Source organism: Antechinus flavipes, chromosome 4, assembly GCF_016432865.1.
Source record: "Antechinus flavipes isolate AdamAnt ecotype Samford, QLD, Australia chromosome 4, AdamAnt_v2, whole genome shotgun sequence".
NCBI lineage: Eukaryota > Metazoa > Chordata > Mammalia > Dasyuromorphia > Dasyuridae > Antechinus > Antechinus flavipes.
In genome coordinates, this window is record NC_067401.1 from 141,188,386 (window position 1) to 141,205,285 (window position 16,900).

Here is a 16,900-nt window from a genome sequence, read left to right on the forward strand (position 1 = left end):
AGCTAGTTATCTTTTTGTCCTTTTTTTAAAAAAAAATTCTCCTGTCAATAAAAAGTTATTTTAAAAATTCTCCTTGGATTTGTTTTCTATAGCAAGGATTAATTTGAGGTTCATGAACTTGGGTTTTAAAAACACTTTGATAACTGCATTTTTCCCCTGGTGAGGCAATTGGGATTACATGATTTTGCCCAGTGTCAAGTGTCTGGATTGGATTTGAACTCAAGTCCTCCTCACCCCAGGGCCCAAGGCCAGTGTTCTGTTGCACCACCTAGCTGCCCCATAACTGTATTTCAATATGATTGGATTCCCTTGTACTTATTTTATGTTTTTCCCCTATTTATTGCTTTTAATCATATTTCCCTACTTATTTTATGCATTTCAAAATATTATCCCAAGAAGAGGTCCACAGGCTTCACCAGACTGGCAAAGGGGAAGAGGAAGAGGGAGGAGAGGGTTACGATGCCCACTCTCAAAACCAGCGAGGGGAGAGATGACAGTAGGAAATGTCAAGCACCCGCAGCCGCGGTAACCTGGACGATATGTCAAAGTTAGCATCTCTCCCAGCTCTCCGCTGGAGGCTAGAGCCGAAGTCAGGATATTGCTGCCACCTGCTGGTGAAAAAGGAACATTACCTTTGTGTCTAGCTCGGGGCCTTCTGAAATGTTTTCTGGGTCCATTTTAGAGCATTTCCTTAGTCCTCTCCTTCAGCCAGCTCTAGCCCAACACTCGAACCAAACAAATGCCAGGACATTTAGTTGCTAAGTTTGGGGATCCCCCATAACTCCAGCGGGCCAGGGAAGCATCAGGAACAGCTCATCAGCGCTTGAGGAGGTGGGGGTGGAGGGGGGAGTTGCTAGGGCTACCCTGTTCATCTCTTCCCCTCTACCCCACCCCCATCACTTAAGGACTGTGGCCATGAGGGGAGCTCTAGCTTCTAGGAGAAACTCCACAAGCTTCAGTCCCTTCTTTTTCTAAGGTAGTGGTGGAGGATGAGACATTTGCTTTGGTGACCTGGGAAGCCCTAACCAGTCATGGGAATGACACCCTCATTGGCCACAGGGACAATAATTCCTTTTTCCCTAGCTCCCCTCAGCCACTGAACCAGAAGAACCTATTTCCCCTTGAGGGTTTGCTAAGCGTTAATGAGCTGATGTCTCTGAAGCACACGGAGCTATAAAGAAAGGGGCATAAAATGTGGCCACTGCACTATTAGCATTTATCACAATTATTTCTGGGCTTAATAGGATGCTCCTGCCCCAGGATGAACGCATCAGCAGCAGGTCTTCAACGTTCTGAAGGAAAAGACTTTTTTTACTGTAATATATTTCTAGGGGTAGCAGGATTGGAGGTGAGGCAAAGAACACAGAGAATGGAGGGGATGCAGAGATGGAGCCAGAGTCTATGCCTGGCTAAGGGCCCTAGGGGATAGCGCTCTAGCCAAGTCGAGGGGCTACAATGGAGTCAGAAAGAATAAATGGGAGATTGGAGGGAATCCGATCCCTTTCAGCCTCCAGTTCCAGAGCTGGACAAGACTGCGTCCCCATTTGGTGGTGATGAACTAAATCCAGAAACCCTGTGCTTGTCATCTGGTTCAAATGTTGCTGTCACTCTGAGGCAGTGGCTTAACTAGGGCAGCCCAAGCAGCTGGGTGCAGTGATGACAGAAAAAATGGGTGCCCTGGAGGGAGGTGCCAGGAAGGGAGGATGCAAGCTGGGCAGGAATGCCAAGCTAGGAGTGAGGCTCTCCTGAGAAAGCTGGGAAAGCTAACCTCGTGGCCAGGGCTGGGGTGGGGGGGCCATTGGAGAAATTTGGCTGAGGGGGGAGAGATGGCTCGTCCTTCCACTGTAGGAATACCATCAGGACTAAAGGCACTCAGGAGAGTTCAAAAATGGGCACATGGACCCCAAACCAATGGCCTACAGAAAGGATACCATATCCTTTCCCTTAAGGTCTCTGAGGAGAGGGCATAGGTCAAACAAACGCTGAGAAAAGAAGGGTGTTTATCCATGGACATTTATTGAGTTCCTAGCAAGGAACAACATGCTATACTAGGGAGCTATAATTACTCAAAGCTCCATAGGAGCCACTTGAGATGCAGATGAAAGAGGGGAAGGGGAGAAAGGAAGCTTTCTTTTAAAACATGCACTAAGTCAATCTCCTGACTCAGGAGTGGGTTGTCTCTTTTGTGACAATAGTGCCAATCTTTCCCCAATTCTCAGCCCAGCAATCTTGCCTAATAGAAGAGGAAGGAAAGAGCTCAGAGTCTGTGGGAGGGAGTTATGGAATAGAACATTATGAAAGACCACTTCTACTGGACAGTATTCTAGACCCACCGGTTGGCCTCAGCCTCAGTAGGCTGTGCCAAACAGGTCCTGGAGGTGGGTGTTTAAGGGGATGGGGCTTATTAAAGCAAGAGGTGCCGAGAAAATAGGTATATAATGCCAAGAAACCCAGCAAACAGGCCAAGCCTTAATGGTAAAAAGTCCAGGGAATCTTCTAGTTGGGAATGCAGGTGGAGGGTCTGTCGGCGTGTGACCTCCCACTCCCCCGAGTTGTCCAGGATATGCCGAGCCAGCTGGCGTTTCTCTTCCAGGGACAGTTGGGCTGCAATCCTTTCCTCAGCCTCTTCTCGACTCAGCCCATTCCGCTGCATCAGGCGTGACAGCTGGGTCTGGGGGTCACTGGTGAGAGGAAGAGAAAAGAAAAGGGAACAGTACTTAAATGAGAGAATCTCATCCCACTTCCATCCATCAGGGTCATTTTATCTCAGAAGAAAGGCACAGAAAAATACTTTTCAGCACCTCTTAGGTCCCTCTCACACAGATACCCTGGTTTCAAGTTCCACTAGAGTCCAATCCCCAGTCTCAGGAAGGCTAGATTCCTGCTTCCAGACAAGATTAGTAGTGAATATGAATCTAAAAACAATTTCCATTTCTATTTCTTTTTCCCTTTCCCAATTCTTTAATGTGCCTTTGAAAAAGAGCATGTCTTAGAATGAACCCCAAGTATAGAAAGTATTAGTTTGGCCCCGCAGCCCAGAATTTCAACTTAACCCTTCATGTGCAACAATCCATGTTGGTGACATTAGCTCTCTCCTCCTCTCCCCTTAGGGTTTCTGGCCAAGTCAGTGTGACCTTTACTTAAAGAGCAGTCTCAACCAGCTAAGCCCTTTCAGCTAGCTCCCCAGAGGCCCCAAGGCTGCCGGCTGAATTCTGAATAGCTTCCTAAGATCATCTCCAAACTTCCCTTCCTTTGCAGATCAGTCCCAAGTCCTCCCACAGCCGACTTCCCCATACAGAATACAATGCAAAGCAACCAAGCTCTGCTAAAGATGTGGCCTATTCCTTAGGCTAAGAAAAGGGATATGTATATTTGGGGAATGGGGAAGTTTAGAAAAAAATAAGGGTTTTCCACTCAGTCAACATTAAACTACCATTTATCAAAAGCCTTCCTTATCCAATACACTTCTAGAAGGCATTTTAAACGTTCTCAGTCTTGGGGTCAGCTATTTACTAGAACAGAAAGCTACATGCTCCAAAGATCTTTCTGCTAGACATTCAAAAGATGGTCCCCATATTTAGAATTTACTATCAAGTTCCCATGACTCCTTATGTGGTAGGTTCCCTATTATGCCTAAGGTGTCCCTTCCTCTCTTGAGCAGAGCTGTGAAGTTGTAAGGAAGCTAAATCAGCCTAAAGAAAAAATGAGCTGTAATCCAATTTTAAGCCCTCTACTCCTTAAGTGCCTTCCCTTTTTGGGTCTTCTATTTCTACCAAACGCAAAAGAAGCTGGCTGATTGCATAGAACACTAGAAATGTTATTCTAATACCTAATAGGTATCAGAGGACAACTTTGGCTGGTTTTTTTTAATTGATAAAACAGCAGCTTTTAAAGAAATTTGGACATCAAAGCTGATTCTTGCCATCTTTGCTATAAATCAGCTCCAGGTTTCTAGGATTTTTCCAGCAAGTCTCAATTTCTCCATTTGAAAAATGGGAAGATTTTTGTCCTATCTCTTTCAGGAAATTTGGCAAGATAACCAGGGAAGGAAAAAGTGTGTTAGACATATATAACAAACTCTTCTCATCCACACAGTGAACTCCCCAATGATATCATCTTACTGGTATTTTACTACAGAAACATAGCTAATAAGGTTAAAGTCATGGGGTCAATTCCTACTGGGGTAGTTTGGCTCTGCATTAATAATAACAGCTCACATTTACAATTTTCAAAGATTTTGCTGACAACAATACTGTGATATAAGTATGGTGAATACCCATTTCACAGATAAGTAAGCAAGTCAATGGGAGACTTAGAAACCTGAAACCTGGCTCATTCTTATAATGTCAGGGAACAAATAATCTAGAGCTAAGATCTCATTCAGCTACACAACAGTTTGGATGAATTAAGTGTACCCCAAGTTAATCACTTCCTGTGATTAAAAACAAGTCACTCTTAAATATAGAACAAAGAACCCACAAAGCAGGTAATCTTGGATATTTGGGGTACTAAGGTAGAATGTCAGGCTCTACTTCCTATTATGTGCCTCCTATATATCCTCTCTGGGGGACCCCCCTGAATCCAAAATGCCTGAGGAACCAAGGGCTTTTCAAAAGACTGTAGGAGGCATCCAGGAAGCATGTGAGCAGAAAACAGCCTTGGACTCTCATCTGCTCTTGCTCCCTCAATCACTAGGGACTATGACTCATTTTACCTTGATAGTTTTATTCTCCTCCATTGGCCAAGCTTGGATTTATATTTGCCTTGTCCCACTAGCCCCAGGGAACAATGCAGAATAAAGCAGCTTCCCTTGCTCCCTGGTCCTCTCACAGTTCTTCCATGTAGAGGAGTTCAACCACTGTAGGATGTTGGGCGAGTTATTAAACATCTATATGAACAAGATTCACCTTCCTCACTGGCAGCATGGGTATAATTATCCCTTATCTACTTATGTTGGGAGCAATCTGTTTGCCACATTATCATCCACAGCAAGATTATAGCATCAACCATCTAGGTTTAATTGCCTGGATACCTGTAACAACCAGCAGGGGGAGCCCTCTCCGCATACCATGATGCCCTGAGAATCAATGACAAAAATCAGGAAGAAGAGGCCCACCTCACATTGGGCTCAACCAGGTAACATCAGACTGGTCACTATTCAGAGCTCAGTTCATTGAGGGCTTAACCTCTTATCTCGACAAAGCGAGAACAGAATAGACTGCTGTCCAGCAAATGTCCCTGAGGAAATCTCTCTTACCCAAGATCAAAGGACATCTCTTCATTTCCGAACCCCAACTCACCAATACACCACCACTGTATGCTTCATGAATCGTAACATTGTTTTAGTTTCGAACAGCAAGGGAATGTCCAAGATCACATACCGATACCCTGGAGAAGAGGGAAAACATCCCAAAGAATAAGAAAAGCCAGTTATCATCCTTTCCTGTTCTAGATACTCTATTCTCTTCGTTCAGTCAAATGACAACAAAAGCACTGTAATTCGGCTGATGACTTGGATTTTGACTTAGGAAAATGGCAAGGTCATGGGACTTTGTACTGGGGAATGGCTGGTTTGGTTGGAATACAAGATCAATGAAAGGAAACAGAGACAGCTGTATGGAACCAGAAGTAGAGGGCCCTGAATGCCAGGCTACAGAGATTAGACTTTATTCAGCAGGAAACTACTAGAGGGTTTTTTAGATGGGGGTGGATGGAGTGGCAGAGGTAAAAGAACACAGAGCAATGATATAGCAAATGGCAGGTGCAAAGGCACTGGAAGGGAGGAGATATTATAGTCAAAGATGGAACATTGGGACTTATGGCTACAGAGCTTGGTATTTGAGGGGAAAGGCCCAAGGGGACCAAGCTGTCAGCTGTCAAGTCACAGTACCTCCAATGAGACAAAGCGCATAGGACCCTCTGAAATCAGTGCTACCAAGGTCCAAACTGGATGTTCTCTCTAAAGGGTTTGGACCATGAAATCCTCCAAATTTGAACATGACACTCCTTAAACATCAGTGGGACATGTCACTGGAATAGAGGTGCAGTTACTTAATTCCTTCATGATCAAAAGGAATCTGTGAAATGACTGACTGGCTTCAAGGGATGAAACTCTCAGAAGGGAATGGAAATTTTCTTTGTATGCAACTGGACTAGATGAGGACAAAACCAATGGCCACATTAGCACCAGGCTTTCAATCTCTCAGCCTGTTTTCTCTTTTGCAAAATGTGGATAATGCCATCTGCCCAGACTGACTCAAATGGATCTTGTGAAGGTCAAGTGAGAAAATGGTAAGTGAAAATGCTTGTGTGTCTAGTTGTTTTCAGATGTGTCCAACTCTTTGTGATCCCTTTTGAGGTTTTCTGGGCAAAGAATCTGCAATGATTTCCCATCTCCTGCAGCTCATTTTACAGATAAGAAAACTGAGGCAAACAGGGTTAAGGGACTTGTCCAAAGTCACACAGCTAGTGAGTAAGTGTCTGAGGCCATATTTGAACTCAGGTCTTCCTAACTCCAGGCCTGGCACGCTATTCACTGCACCATCCAGCTGCCCCCTAGAAAATGCTCAGAAATCTATAAAACATGCTACAAATATTAGAATTATTATTATGCACAAATGTTCCAGGATTATTCCCTCATTGACTCACAGCAGGACTGACATTCAAGATCAATGAGCCAGGGAGAAAACCCAGAGCACCTGGTTCCCAGTCGCCTCGCTGTGCTGACCGAGAAGCCCAAGAGAAACACATGAGGCTCCCCAAATCAACAAAGATCAGACTGCATGAAGAGAACAGAGAACTGAGGCTGGGAAGCACTGCTTACCCACCATAGGGCCTGAGCCAAGACAAGCTCCTTTTAAAACCTCTTATCTCCCTTTACCTCTCTACTCCCCTTTCTCTTCTCCCCTCGATCTGTCCTTTCCTTCAGGCTCCTCATGGGAGCCTGTGACCAGTGCTTTGGTTCACCAGTAAAGGTCCATTCAGCTGTCACATCCCTCCTGCTTGATAAGCTCTACAAACTATCCTGACTCTATTAAGACATTCTTCTGCCTACACAGAGACCTCCCCCAACAGCTGGTGATCTTATCTGACGTTTGATTATACCAACTTTGACAGTTGTATTTGTTATACTCATCAGGGGAAAACTGGGACTGTGGAAGCCACAGCTGTCGTCCCCATTTTTCACCTTATCGAGCTGAAAAGAGCTTTCTGGCTTTTATTTAAGTGAGGCAGGGTGGGGTGGGGGAAGCATAGAGAATGTTCAGAGCGGGTGACATTATCCAATGAGTAATCTCAGAAGGGAAGCTACACTGCCGCCTTCGAATCTACAGATGTACTTGTAACTGGCCTGGGAGGGAATGCAAAGGGCACAAATGAAAGGCAGGAGGGTTCTATTCCTGGAGCCAGGGGGTGGAAGGCGCACAAAGGCACAAGTCTCTAGAACAGAAAGAGGGCAGGTGAAAGGAGGGCTGAGCTAGGGTAAGAGAGAGGATAAACACAAGCCAGGCTAGTAGGAAGGAAACAAAGTTCATGAGCCCAGTATGAATCTGAGTCAGTCACCACATGCTTTTACATTGTTAGCAAAGACCAAGAGAGACAAAGACAAAGAGACAAAGACAGAGGGACACAGAAAGAGAGAGAAACACAGACAGAAACAGAGACAGAGAGTCAGAGAAGAAGAAGGAATATCTCCTGACCTTGTAAAGTAGAAACAGGGAAAAGTCAAGGAAAAAATTTTGGCTACAAACATTACGTGGAGGCTAGCAACAGGTTGGAGAAGTCCTGTTTCCCAATTTAATGTTCTAAATATATGACTAGTATATTGTAATAGTAGTTGTAGCTACTTCCACAAGAGAATTTTTAAACATTACCTTTCAGGAGTTTGAAGGAAAGAAAAAGGGAGGGGATGATGGGAAATTAAAACGCATTACTTCTGAAAGGGACAACTATGGTATATGTATCAGAGAATGAAGCTACTTTTTCCCTGTTGCTATTGCCATACTTTATCCCTCTAAGATGTGGGGACTTTGGTGTATTTTTTGAAAGATTGCTAATCTAAGCATTAGCCAATGACTCCTACTCTCTAACCTTTTCAAACTACTTTCTTCTTCCATAATTTCCAACCTTAAAAGAGAGGCAGCCCAGAAAAGTGGAACTGAAATCAAGAGATGCCTGGGTTTAAAACTTGCCTGTAAAATGTACTAATTGTGTGGCCCTAAGTTGTAACTTCTCTGAATCTGTTTTCTCATATCTACAATAGATAAAATACCTGTAATATCAATCTTAGAAGGGTCTTTTGGGGATGAAAGGATGCATGATGAAATGATGCATTTTTATAAACCTTAAATTCCTCTTAAAATGTCAGTGATTTTAAATAGCAAATCATCTTATTATATGCTCCTCTGTATGTCTGGCTCGTTCTTACCTGAAATCCTCTCCTCAGGATGGTCTCCCCTAATTGGACCACCTTTTAAGAGCTATTTTATCCCTTCCCTCCACTATTTTTTTTAGCTCCAGCTAAAGATTCATCTCCAGAAAACCTTAATTGAAAATGTTCCCTCTAGACTGGCGAGACTTACATGAACTGATGCTAAGTGAAATGAGCAGAACCAGGAGATCATTATATACCTCAACAATGATACTGTTTGAGGATGTATTCTGATGGAAGTGGACCTCTTCGATATAGAGAGCCTTAATTGATCAAAGATGGACAGAAGCAGATACACCCAGAGAAAGAACACTGGGAAATGAATATAAACTGCTTGCATTTTTGTTTTTCTTCCCGGGTTATTTATACCTTCTGAATTCAATTCTCCCTGTGCAACAAGAAAACTGTTCGGTTCTGCACACACATATTGTATCTAGGATATACTGCAGCCCATTCAACATGTAAAGGACTCTTGCCATCTGAGGGAAGGGGTGGAGGGAGGGAGGGGAAAAATCGGAACAGAAGTGAATGCAAGGGATAATGCTGTAAAAAATTACCCTGGCATGCGTTCTAGCAATAAAAAGTTATTAAAAAATTAAAAAAAAAAAAAGAAAAGAAAATGTTCCCTCTAACTGCCCCCAGTTTTAACCATCCTTGCTTTTCATTCTCCCACTTGGTTACTTAATCCTTTGAACACCAGAGTACCTTACTCTCCTTAATTATAATATATATAATCTATATTATATAGAAGAGTACAATTGTGTACTCTTCTATATTTTTAATGACTGATTGCATTGTTTCTACTTGTCTGGAGGGCCAGTCCCTTCAGATAATTATAGCACAGTGCTATCAAAGTCAAGGATATCTATTTCCCACAAATTAAGACAACTCTGAGATACCACTACACATCTGTCAGATTGGCTAGAATGACAGGGAAAGATAATGCGGAATGTTGGAGGGGATGTGGGAAAACTGGGACACTAATACATTGTTGGTAGAACTGTGAATATATCCAGACATTCTGGAGAGCAATTTGGAACTATGCTCAAAAAGTTATCAAATTGCATACCCTTTGATCTAGCAGTGTTTCTACTGGGCTTATATCCTAAAGAAATCTTAAGAAGGGAAAGGGACCTGTATGTGCAAGAATGTTTGTGGCAGGTCTCTTTGTAGTGGCCAGAAACTGGAAACTGAGTGGATGCTCATCAACTGGAGAATGGCTGAATAAATTGTGGTATATGAATGTTATGGAAAATTATTGTTCGATAAGAAATGACCAGCAGGATGATTTCAGAAAGGCCTGGAGATACTTACATGAACTGATGCCAAGTGAAATGATCAGGAAGGGGAGATCATTATATACTTCAACAACAATACTATATGATGATCAATTCTGATGGACGTGGCCATCTCCAGCAATGAGATGAACCAAATCAGTTCCAATACAGCAGTAATGAATTGAACCAGCTACACCCAGCGAAAGAACTCTGGGAGATGACTATGAACCACTACATAGAATTCCCAATCCCTCTATTTTTGTCCCTCTGCATTTTTGATTTCCTTTACAGGGTAATAGTACACTATTTCAAAGTCTGATTCTTTTTGTACAGCAAAATAACTGTTTGGACACATATACTTATATTGTATTTAATTTATACTTTAGCATATTTAACATGTATTGGTCAACCTACCATCTGGGGACAGGGATGGGGGGAAGGAAGGGAAAAATTGGAACAAAATATTTGGCAATTGTCAATGCTGTAAAATTACCCATGCATATGACTTGTAAATAAAAAGCTATAATAATAAATAAATAAATATATAATTTTTAAAAAGGATATTTATTTCCCAATGAGGAAAAATTCCTACTTCACAGGCAGCACTCTTAAATCATAGGCTAGCCATCTTGCAAATAGATGACACATATTAGGAGGAAGACTGGAAAAAACAATATATAATTCAATATGACACATTCTCATCACCAGGGAGAAAGATCAGCTACAAATCCATCTCCTCTAAATTGAGTCAAAAACATCATCAAATAAAAGATTAAAGTTCCTCAATGGTGAGAATAACGTTTTCTAATCTACATGTATCCTTCCTTCTTGTGGGGCCTAGAATAGAATTCTGTACCTAGTAAGTAAAAATAAATGTTTTAATTGACTAGCCATGTTGTCCAATTCTCTACCATCACCCTATCTATGTCACCATAATTGACTTGTTACAAAGGTTAACAAAAGTAATGCTGTCCCAGCATTCATCTGGGATGCCCCTGAATTCATCAGGAAAGTATTACAACTCAGACTCCTCCATTACCTCCCCTTTTCCAATCTCACCCTGAACCAAGTACTTCAGGATCTGCTTCAGCATCTCCTTACGAATCTCTGGATGGGTAATGGCATTCAGCAGTTTCCGCTTCTCTGACTGGTGGAAGATGATGCTTCCCAAGGCCTGGCGGTTGATCTCACCATTCTCTAGCAGGATCTCATGTCCAAAAGCTTTGACAATACGATAGTAGGCAGGATAGCCTGGCTTTATCACTGGCAAGAGAGGGGGGATAGAGATAAGCACAGGACTGAACTTTGAAGGATTTAGTCCTATTTCTGTTAAAAAGTCTTCAAGCAAGACCGGTGATATAATCTGATAAAAAAAAAAGTGTACTTTGATGTATGGCTTGACTATCCTAAAGGAACAGATAGTTTATCTTTTTACTCATAAAAATAAAGATGCAGAATTAGAGGACTAAGAAGAATAAATAATCCCTTACCTTAGAAACAAATGTCAAGGAAGAGATTCCAAAAGAAAAAAGGATCTTTAAAAAAGAGTAGAGACAGTAATAGAAGTAGAAATGAAGAAAAGGAAATTAGATTAAGTTAAGTACTAACTCTGCCACCTATAGAGCCTGAAAGACTGCTGGGAATACCCTTAATTCCTTCTGGGCAACTAAAGGAGAGAAGGAAGAAGATTATAAAGGTGTTGAGGACATAGAAAAGAAAAGAGCTGTCTATTAAAAGTTTTCTGCCTATGAGACTATAAGCTCCCTTAGTGTAGGATCTATATCACACCTATCTTTGAACACAGGAAGAGTTTAATGTTTGCTGAATTGAATCCCCTCCTTTCCCATCCTCCAACTCACCCTGGTGAGCAATGATATCTGCATCGATCACAGCACAGCCCAGATCCCTGAACACCTGAACTACTGAGCTCTTTCCTGAGGCAATGCCCCCTGACAGGCCCACGAGGAACATCCTGCCTCAGCAAGACTGGGTCACTTCAGCCAGCCCAACAGGAGAGGGGCCAAGGAATCCCTAGGTAACAAAACAAAACAAAGATGATTCAAGACTGGAATTTAGGAAAGAGTGTATGTAACGATTCCATTAAAGCATGTGCCTGTCATGGAAAAGGGATACAGTGTGAAATGAAAGCTATAGTCTCTGTTGGAGGAATTTATAGTCTGAGAAAGCTCTTGTCTTCGAGAAGGGAGGAGAAAATCTATCTATATAAAAGCAATGAAGAACACCCTTATTAAGAAACCTATCAATAAACACAAATGCCATCATTTCATGCCGTCAAATTCTATTCTGTATTATGATGATTTATGTAGTCATTGCATATTTAAAGCATCATATCCTATCTGCTAGGGTAACTAGGTGGTGCAGTAGATGAGTACCAGGCCTGGGGTCAGGAAGACTCATCTTCCTAAGTTCAAATCTGACTTCTGACCCTTAAGAGCTGTGTGACTCTGGGCAAATCACTTAACCCTGTTTGCACCTATTTCCTCTTCTGTCCAATGAACTGTAAAAGGGAGTGACAAGGGACAGCAAGTGGCGAAGTAGATAGAGCACCAGCCCTGAAGTCAGGAGGACCTAAGTTCAAATCCCACCTTAGACATTTAACACTTCCTAGCTGTGTGACCCTGGGCAACTCACTTAACCCCAATTGCCTCAGCAAAAAAAAAAAAAAAAAAGGGGGGGGGGAATGACAAACAGCTCCAGTATCTTTGCCAAGAAGAAAAAAAATGGGGTCATGGAGAGTCAGAACATGACTTCGATCATTGTACAGCAACAACAGAAGATCCTGTTTTGCTTTAAGCTCTATTAAGGCAAATTATTCACAAGAATGTAAGCTTCTTGAGGAGAGGGGTTGTTTTTGCCTTTGTATATTCCTTGTGCTTAACTCGAGTAGTAAGTGCTTATTAAATGCTTACTGATTTATCACCTCATTCAAACAACCACTTTAATAAATGATGTCTACAGTATACCAACACCAGGAGAGACACAGATAATTTAGACATGATTCCTGTCGTCCTAGAATTTACACACCTGAATAGTATTATATAAATGTGTAAGTGCTGAGAGAGTCTGAATAAGGTCAAACAGAGTTAATTAAGAAATACTTCCCTTGTAATAGATGCAAGTTTTATTGAGTCAGCTTTTGAATAAGGAATACAGATTGAAAGCTGCATGTAGAAAACTCACAGCACAAATAGGATGCAATCTTTTATTCCTGTAAATCACCTTTTGAGAGGCAGAGTGGTTTAGTGGTTCAAGAGCTCACCCTAGAGTCAGGAAGACCAGGGCTCAAGTCTCACTTCTGACATAGACTGGCTGTGTGACTGTGGGCAAATCATTGAACTTGAAAGGTCATTAACCTAAGTCGCCAGAGCCAACTTGCTAGGATTCAGTTAGAGAGACAATGATGATTTATTTGTATTCCTAGAGGGAGCTCCATATCAGAAGCTCCCAGATAATTACAGGAGTGGTTAAAAAAGTAAGCTCCCTCTATCTAAAAAGGGAAAAAATAGGTCATCACCTCTCCTTCACTTGACATTTTCCAGACTGGGAAACTGAGAGTTACTGAAAGGAAAAGTCATGCCTGTAGGCACACAAAAAAATCACTAGAGACCTTAAAAATTCACTCTAGGTGTCCAGGTATTCAGCCCAGTCCTATTACCAGATATTCTCTCAGACTTCCTCCTAGGAAAATGGTGAAGCAATTCCTCAATTCCAACCTATATTGGCTCTCAAGGCTGAGTGAGTTTAGTCTGTCTGAGCTAAATAATCCTTCCTTTTTTGCCTAGGAGTTGTCCAGATGGGGAACTCAGACACAAACAGCAGCTTATGTTCAGCTGCCACTAAGCCTGCTGGAGCAAGAGTTTTTGCCAAGAAGAAATTCTAAGGCAAAGAGAGGCTGAAGAAGGAGCAAAAGGGCCTTCGTGGGAGGTTCCAACGAACCCAAAGCATCAATGTGAGTGACTGGGGACTGGGGGATAGGGGAAAATGAGTAATAGCATTTACTATCAATCAGTAACTTTTATTAAAGACTTGCCATGTGCCAGCCACTGAATTAAATGCTAGAGAACAAGCACAAAAGGCAGTCCCTGCCCTTAAGGAGTTTATAGTCTAATGGTGAAATATGAAATAAAAAGGAAGTGAAGTGAGTTCTTTCTTGGTAGCAAAATGGTAAAGCTTAGAGTCAGAAGCAAAGCCAGAAGATTGGAAGGATAAGGAGGCCATCAAAATGAAGTTTACAGGAGGAATTTACCAAAGAGGAATGGTGACTTACAATGTAATTCACTCGTATTTAGTTGCACATTTTCTTTGCATGTGTTCTTTACGCTTTTTTGTTTTCACAGATGTGTCCTTTGTCTTTCCACATACTGAAGATGTTTACTGAAGAATGACAAGATCAAAACACCTTGGTGTTTATCAAGTCCATTTTAACTGAAGCCCAATTGGTTCTGATTCTTTGTAATGCCATTTTAGGGATTTTCCTTAGCAAAGATTCTAAAGTGGTTTGCCATTTCCTTCTACAGCTCATTTTACTGATGAGGAGATTGAGGCAAACAGGATTAAGTGACTTGCTTGAGGTCACAATGTTAGTATGAGGCCTTCTTAAAGATGGAGGGAGAGAAAGAGGGGAAAAGAAGAGGAAGAAAAGTTCTAGGTCTTCCCCTAAAATCCAGGAGAAGGCTCTGTGATCCAGAAGGGATACTAAAGACAAATGTTTGTGCCTATAAATGAAACTAATATATAATCTAAATAGCAAGGATGAAGATTTTGTTACTTTTAATCAAAGTCACTTAAAAAAAGGTAACTCACTATTCCCCATCAAAGATTTTAAAACATGGCTATTCATAAAACCTCATTTCATTCTCAGAGAAAAACCCTAACTAGGATTCATACTCTAAAAAGTGTATCAGGCATCCAGATATTCTGGAGAGAAATTTGGAACTATGCTCAAAAAGTTATCAAACTGTGCATACTCTTTGATCCAGCAGCATTTCTACTGGGCTTATACCCCAAAGAGATACTAAAGAAGGGAAAGGGACCTGTATGTACCAAAATGTTTGTGGCAGCCCTGTTTGTAGTGGCTAGAAGCTGGAAAATGAATGGATGCCCATCAATTGGAGAATGGTTGAGTAAACTGTGGTATATGAACGTTATGGAATATTATTGTTCTGTAAGAAATGACCAACAGGATGAATACAGAGAGGACTGGCGAGACTTACATGAACTGATGCTAAGTGAAATGAGCAGAACCAGATCATTATATATCTCAACAACAATACTGTATGAGGATGTATTTTGATAGAAGTGGATCTCTTCAATAAAGAGATTTAATTCAGTTTCAATTGATCAAGGATGGACAGAAGCAGCTACACCCAAAGAAAGAACACTGGGAAATGAATATAAACTGCTTGCATTTTTGCTTTTCTTCCCGGGTTATTTATACCTTCTAAATCCAATTCTCCCTGTGCAACAAGAGAACTGTTCAGTTCTGCACACATATATTGTATCTAGGATATATTGTAACCTATTTAACATGTAAAGGACTGTTGCCATCTGGGAGAGGGGGTGGAGGGAGGGAGGAGAAAAATCGGAACAGAAGTGAGTACAAGGGATAATGTTGTAAAAAAAAATTACGCTGTCATGGGTTCTGTCAATAAAAAGTTATTTAAAAATTTTAAAAAAAGTGTATCAGGGATGGAGAAGTAGGAAAGGAAAGAAGGAAACAAGCATATTTCGCATCTAATATGTCTGAGACACTGTACTAAGTACTTTTCAAATATTATATTTGATCTTCACAACAATCCTGGGAGATAGGCACTAATATTATGCATTTTAGTGTTAAGAAAACTGAAGCAGAAAAATGGTTACATGATCTACCCAGGGTCACACAATTAGTAAGCATCTTTTGCCTCATTTGAACTCAGTTCTTCCTCACTTTAGGCCTTGAACACCACCTATATACTTCTAGGAAAAGGGATGACATATCCCATTTTAGGGAAAAAAAACCAAACCAGCAAATTGAGGGGCATCTCTGGTCATTCTGATTTATATTCTGCCATTGGACCATGATGCTCTCTCTGGAAGAGAAAGTGAGGCTGATGACTTTATACAATCCAAACACACTTAAATCCAATTCACTTTCTCTTTAAGAAGGAAAAACAAACAAGAAAAATCTATTTTTTTCTTCTAGACTTATCTACTAGTGTCCTTTTATGCTTTGATAAAACAATGTGGTATTTTTACAGCTAATGAAACAACTGGTGATACCATTTCAGGGCAAGCTAGACCAAATTAAACGGAAAGTCAGATGTTCCTTATCCTTGTCATTCAGAATCAGGACTCAATTATCTGTGGATTGAAGGAAACTGTAGGCCAAATAATGCCCAGTTGTTAATTCAAAACTATCTCTTATGGACCTTCAAATTTGTCATATGACTACTTTTTTGCAGCAGCAGCAGCAGCAAATTTACCATACTAATTATGATTACGTTAGCTGATACTGAAATTAATTTTCTTCCCCTAAGGACACATCGAGTAATGGAGGAAGAGACAAACCAAATATGTGCTAAGGAAAGCCAATTTAGAATTTTAAAGTTTGTCATGGAAAATTCACACAGATAATTGATAACTTATTGGCTACTATGAAGAATTACCCTCCCTCAAAGAATTTATCATCTAATATGGTAAGCCAGAATCAATGGACTCATCAATTCTGTATTATACAACTGTAATCATTTTTCACCCAATGGGGTCACTTGAGGCAACCTCCATACTACAAATAGAAAAGATATGAGAATTTCATTCAAATGGGCCTAAGGACACTGACTGAAGCAGCCAAAACACAATAATAAAAACAATAAGCGTTTATATAGGATTTCACATATATTATATTATTTGGTCCTTATAATAATTCTCTGAAGTTTAGTGCTAGTATCCTCATTTTACAGATAAGGAAACAAACTGAGAGAAGCTAAATTATTTAGAGTCATAGTCAGTTGTGTTGGAAATGGGATTTTTATTCCAGTCTTCCTGATGCAAGTCCAGCATACTATCTTTTGCATCATAGAGCTAGTGAATTGTTGGGGGCCGGGCCAGGTCAGGTCCCTGTTCAGTCAGGTCCTGTCAGGTCCTGTCAGGTCCTTTCAGGTCCCTGTTCGGGCGCCAGTTGTTGGGGGCCGGG

General features: G+C 41.2%; 1 protein-coding gene across 4 annotated transcripts in view; it reads right to left on the bottom strand.

Moving 5' to 3' along the window:
• Positions 1 to 1,997: 1,997 nt before the first annotated feature.
• DCAKD (dephospho-CoA kinase domain containing) overlaps positions 1,998 to 16,900 on the bottom strand; it is a 41,712-nt gene continuing 26,809 nt past the window's right edge. For 2 of the 4 annotated variants that reach the window (XM_051994872.1, XM_051994871.1), the window contains 4 exons: positions 11,565 to 11,736; positions 10,765 to 10,968; positions 5,301 to 5,388; positions 1,998 to 2,681 (listed from right to left, as the gene is read on the bottom strand). In XM_051994872.1, the coding sequence (XP_051850832.1) occupies positions 2,405 to 2,681; positions 5,301 to 5,388; positions 10,765 to 10,968; positions 11,565 to 11,676 (681 nt within the window). In that variant the 5' untranslated portion in view covers positions 11,677 to 11,736 and the 3' untranslated portion in view covers positions 1,998 to 2,404. Of the gene's footprint in view, positions 2,682 to 5,300; positions 5,389 to 10,744; positions 10,969 to 11,564; positions 11,737 to 16,900 lie in introns of those variants that run through there. The other 2 variants (XM_051994874.1, XM_051994873.1) reach the window with 2 other exon arrangements.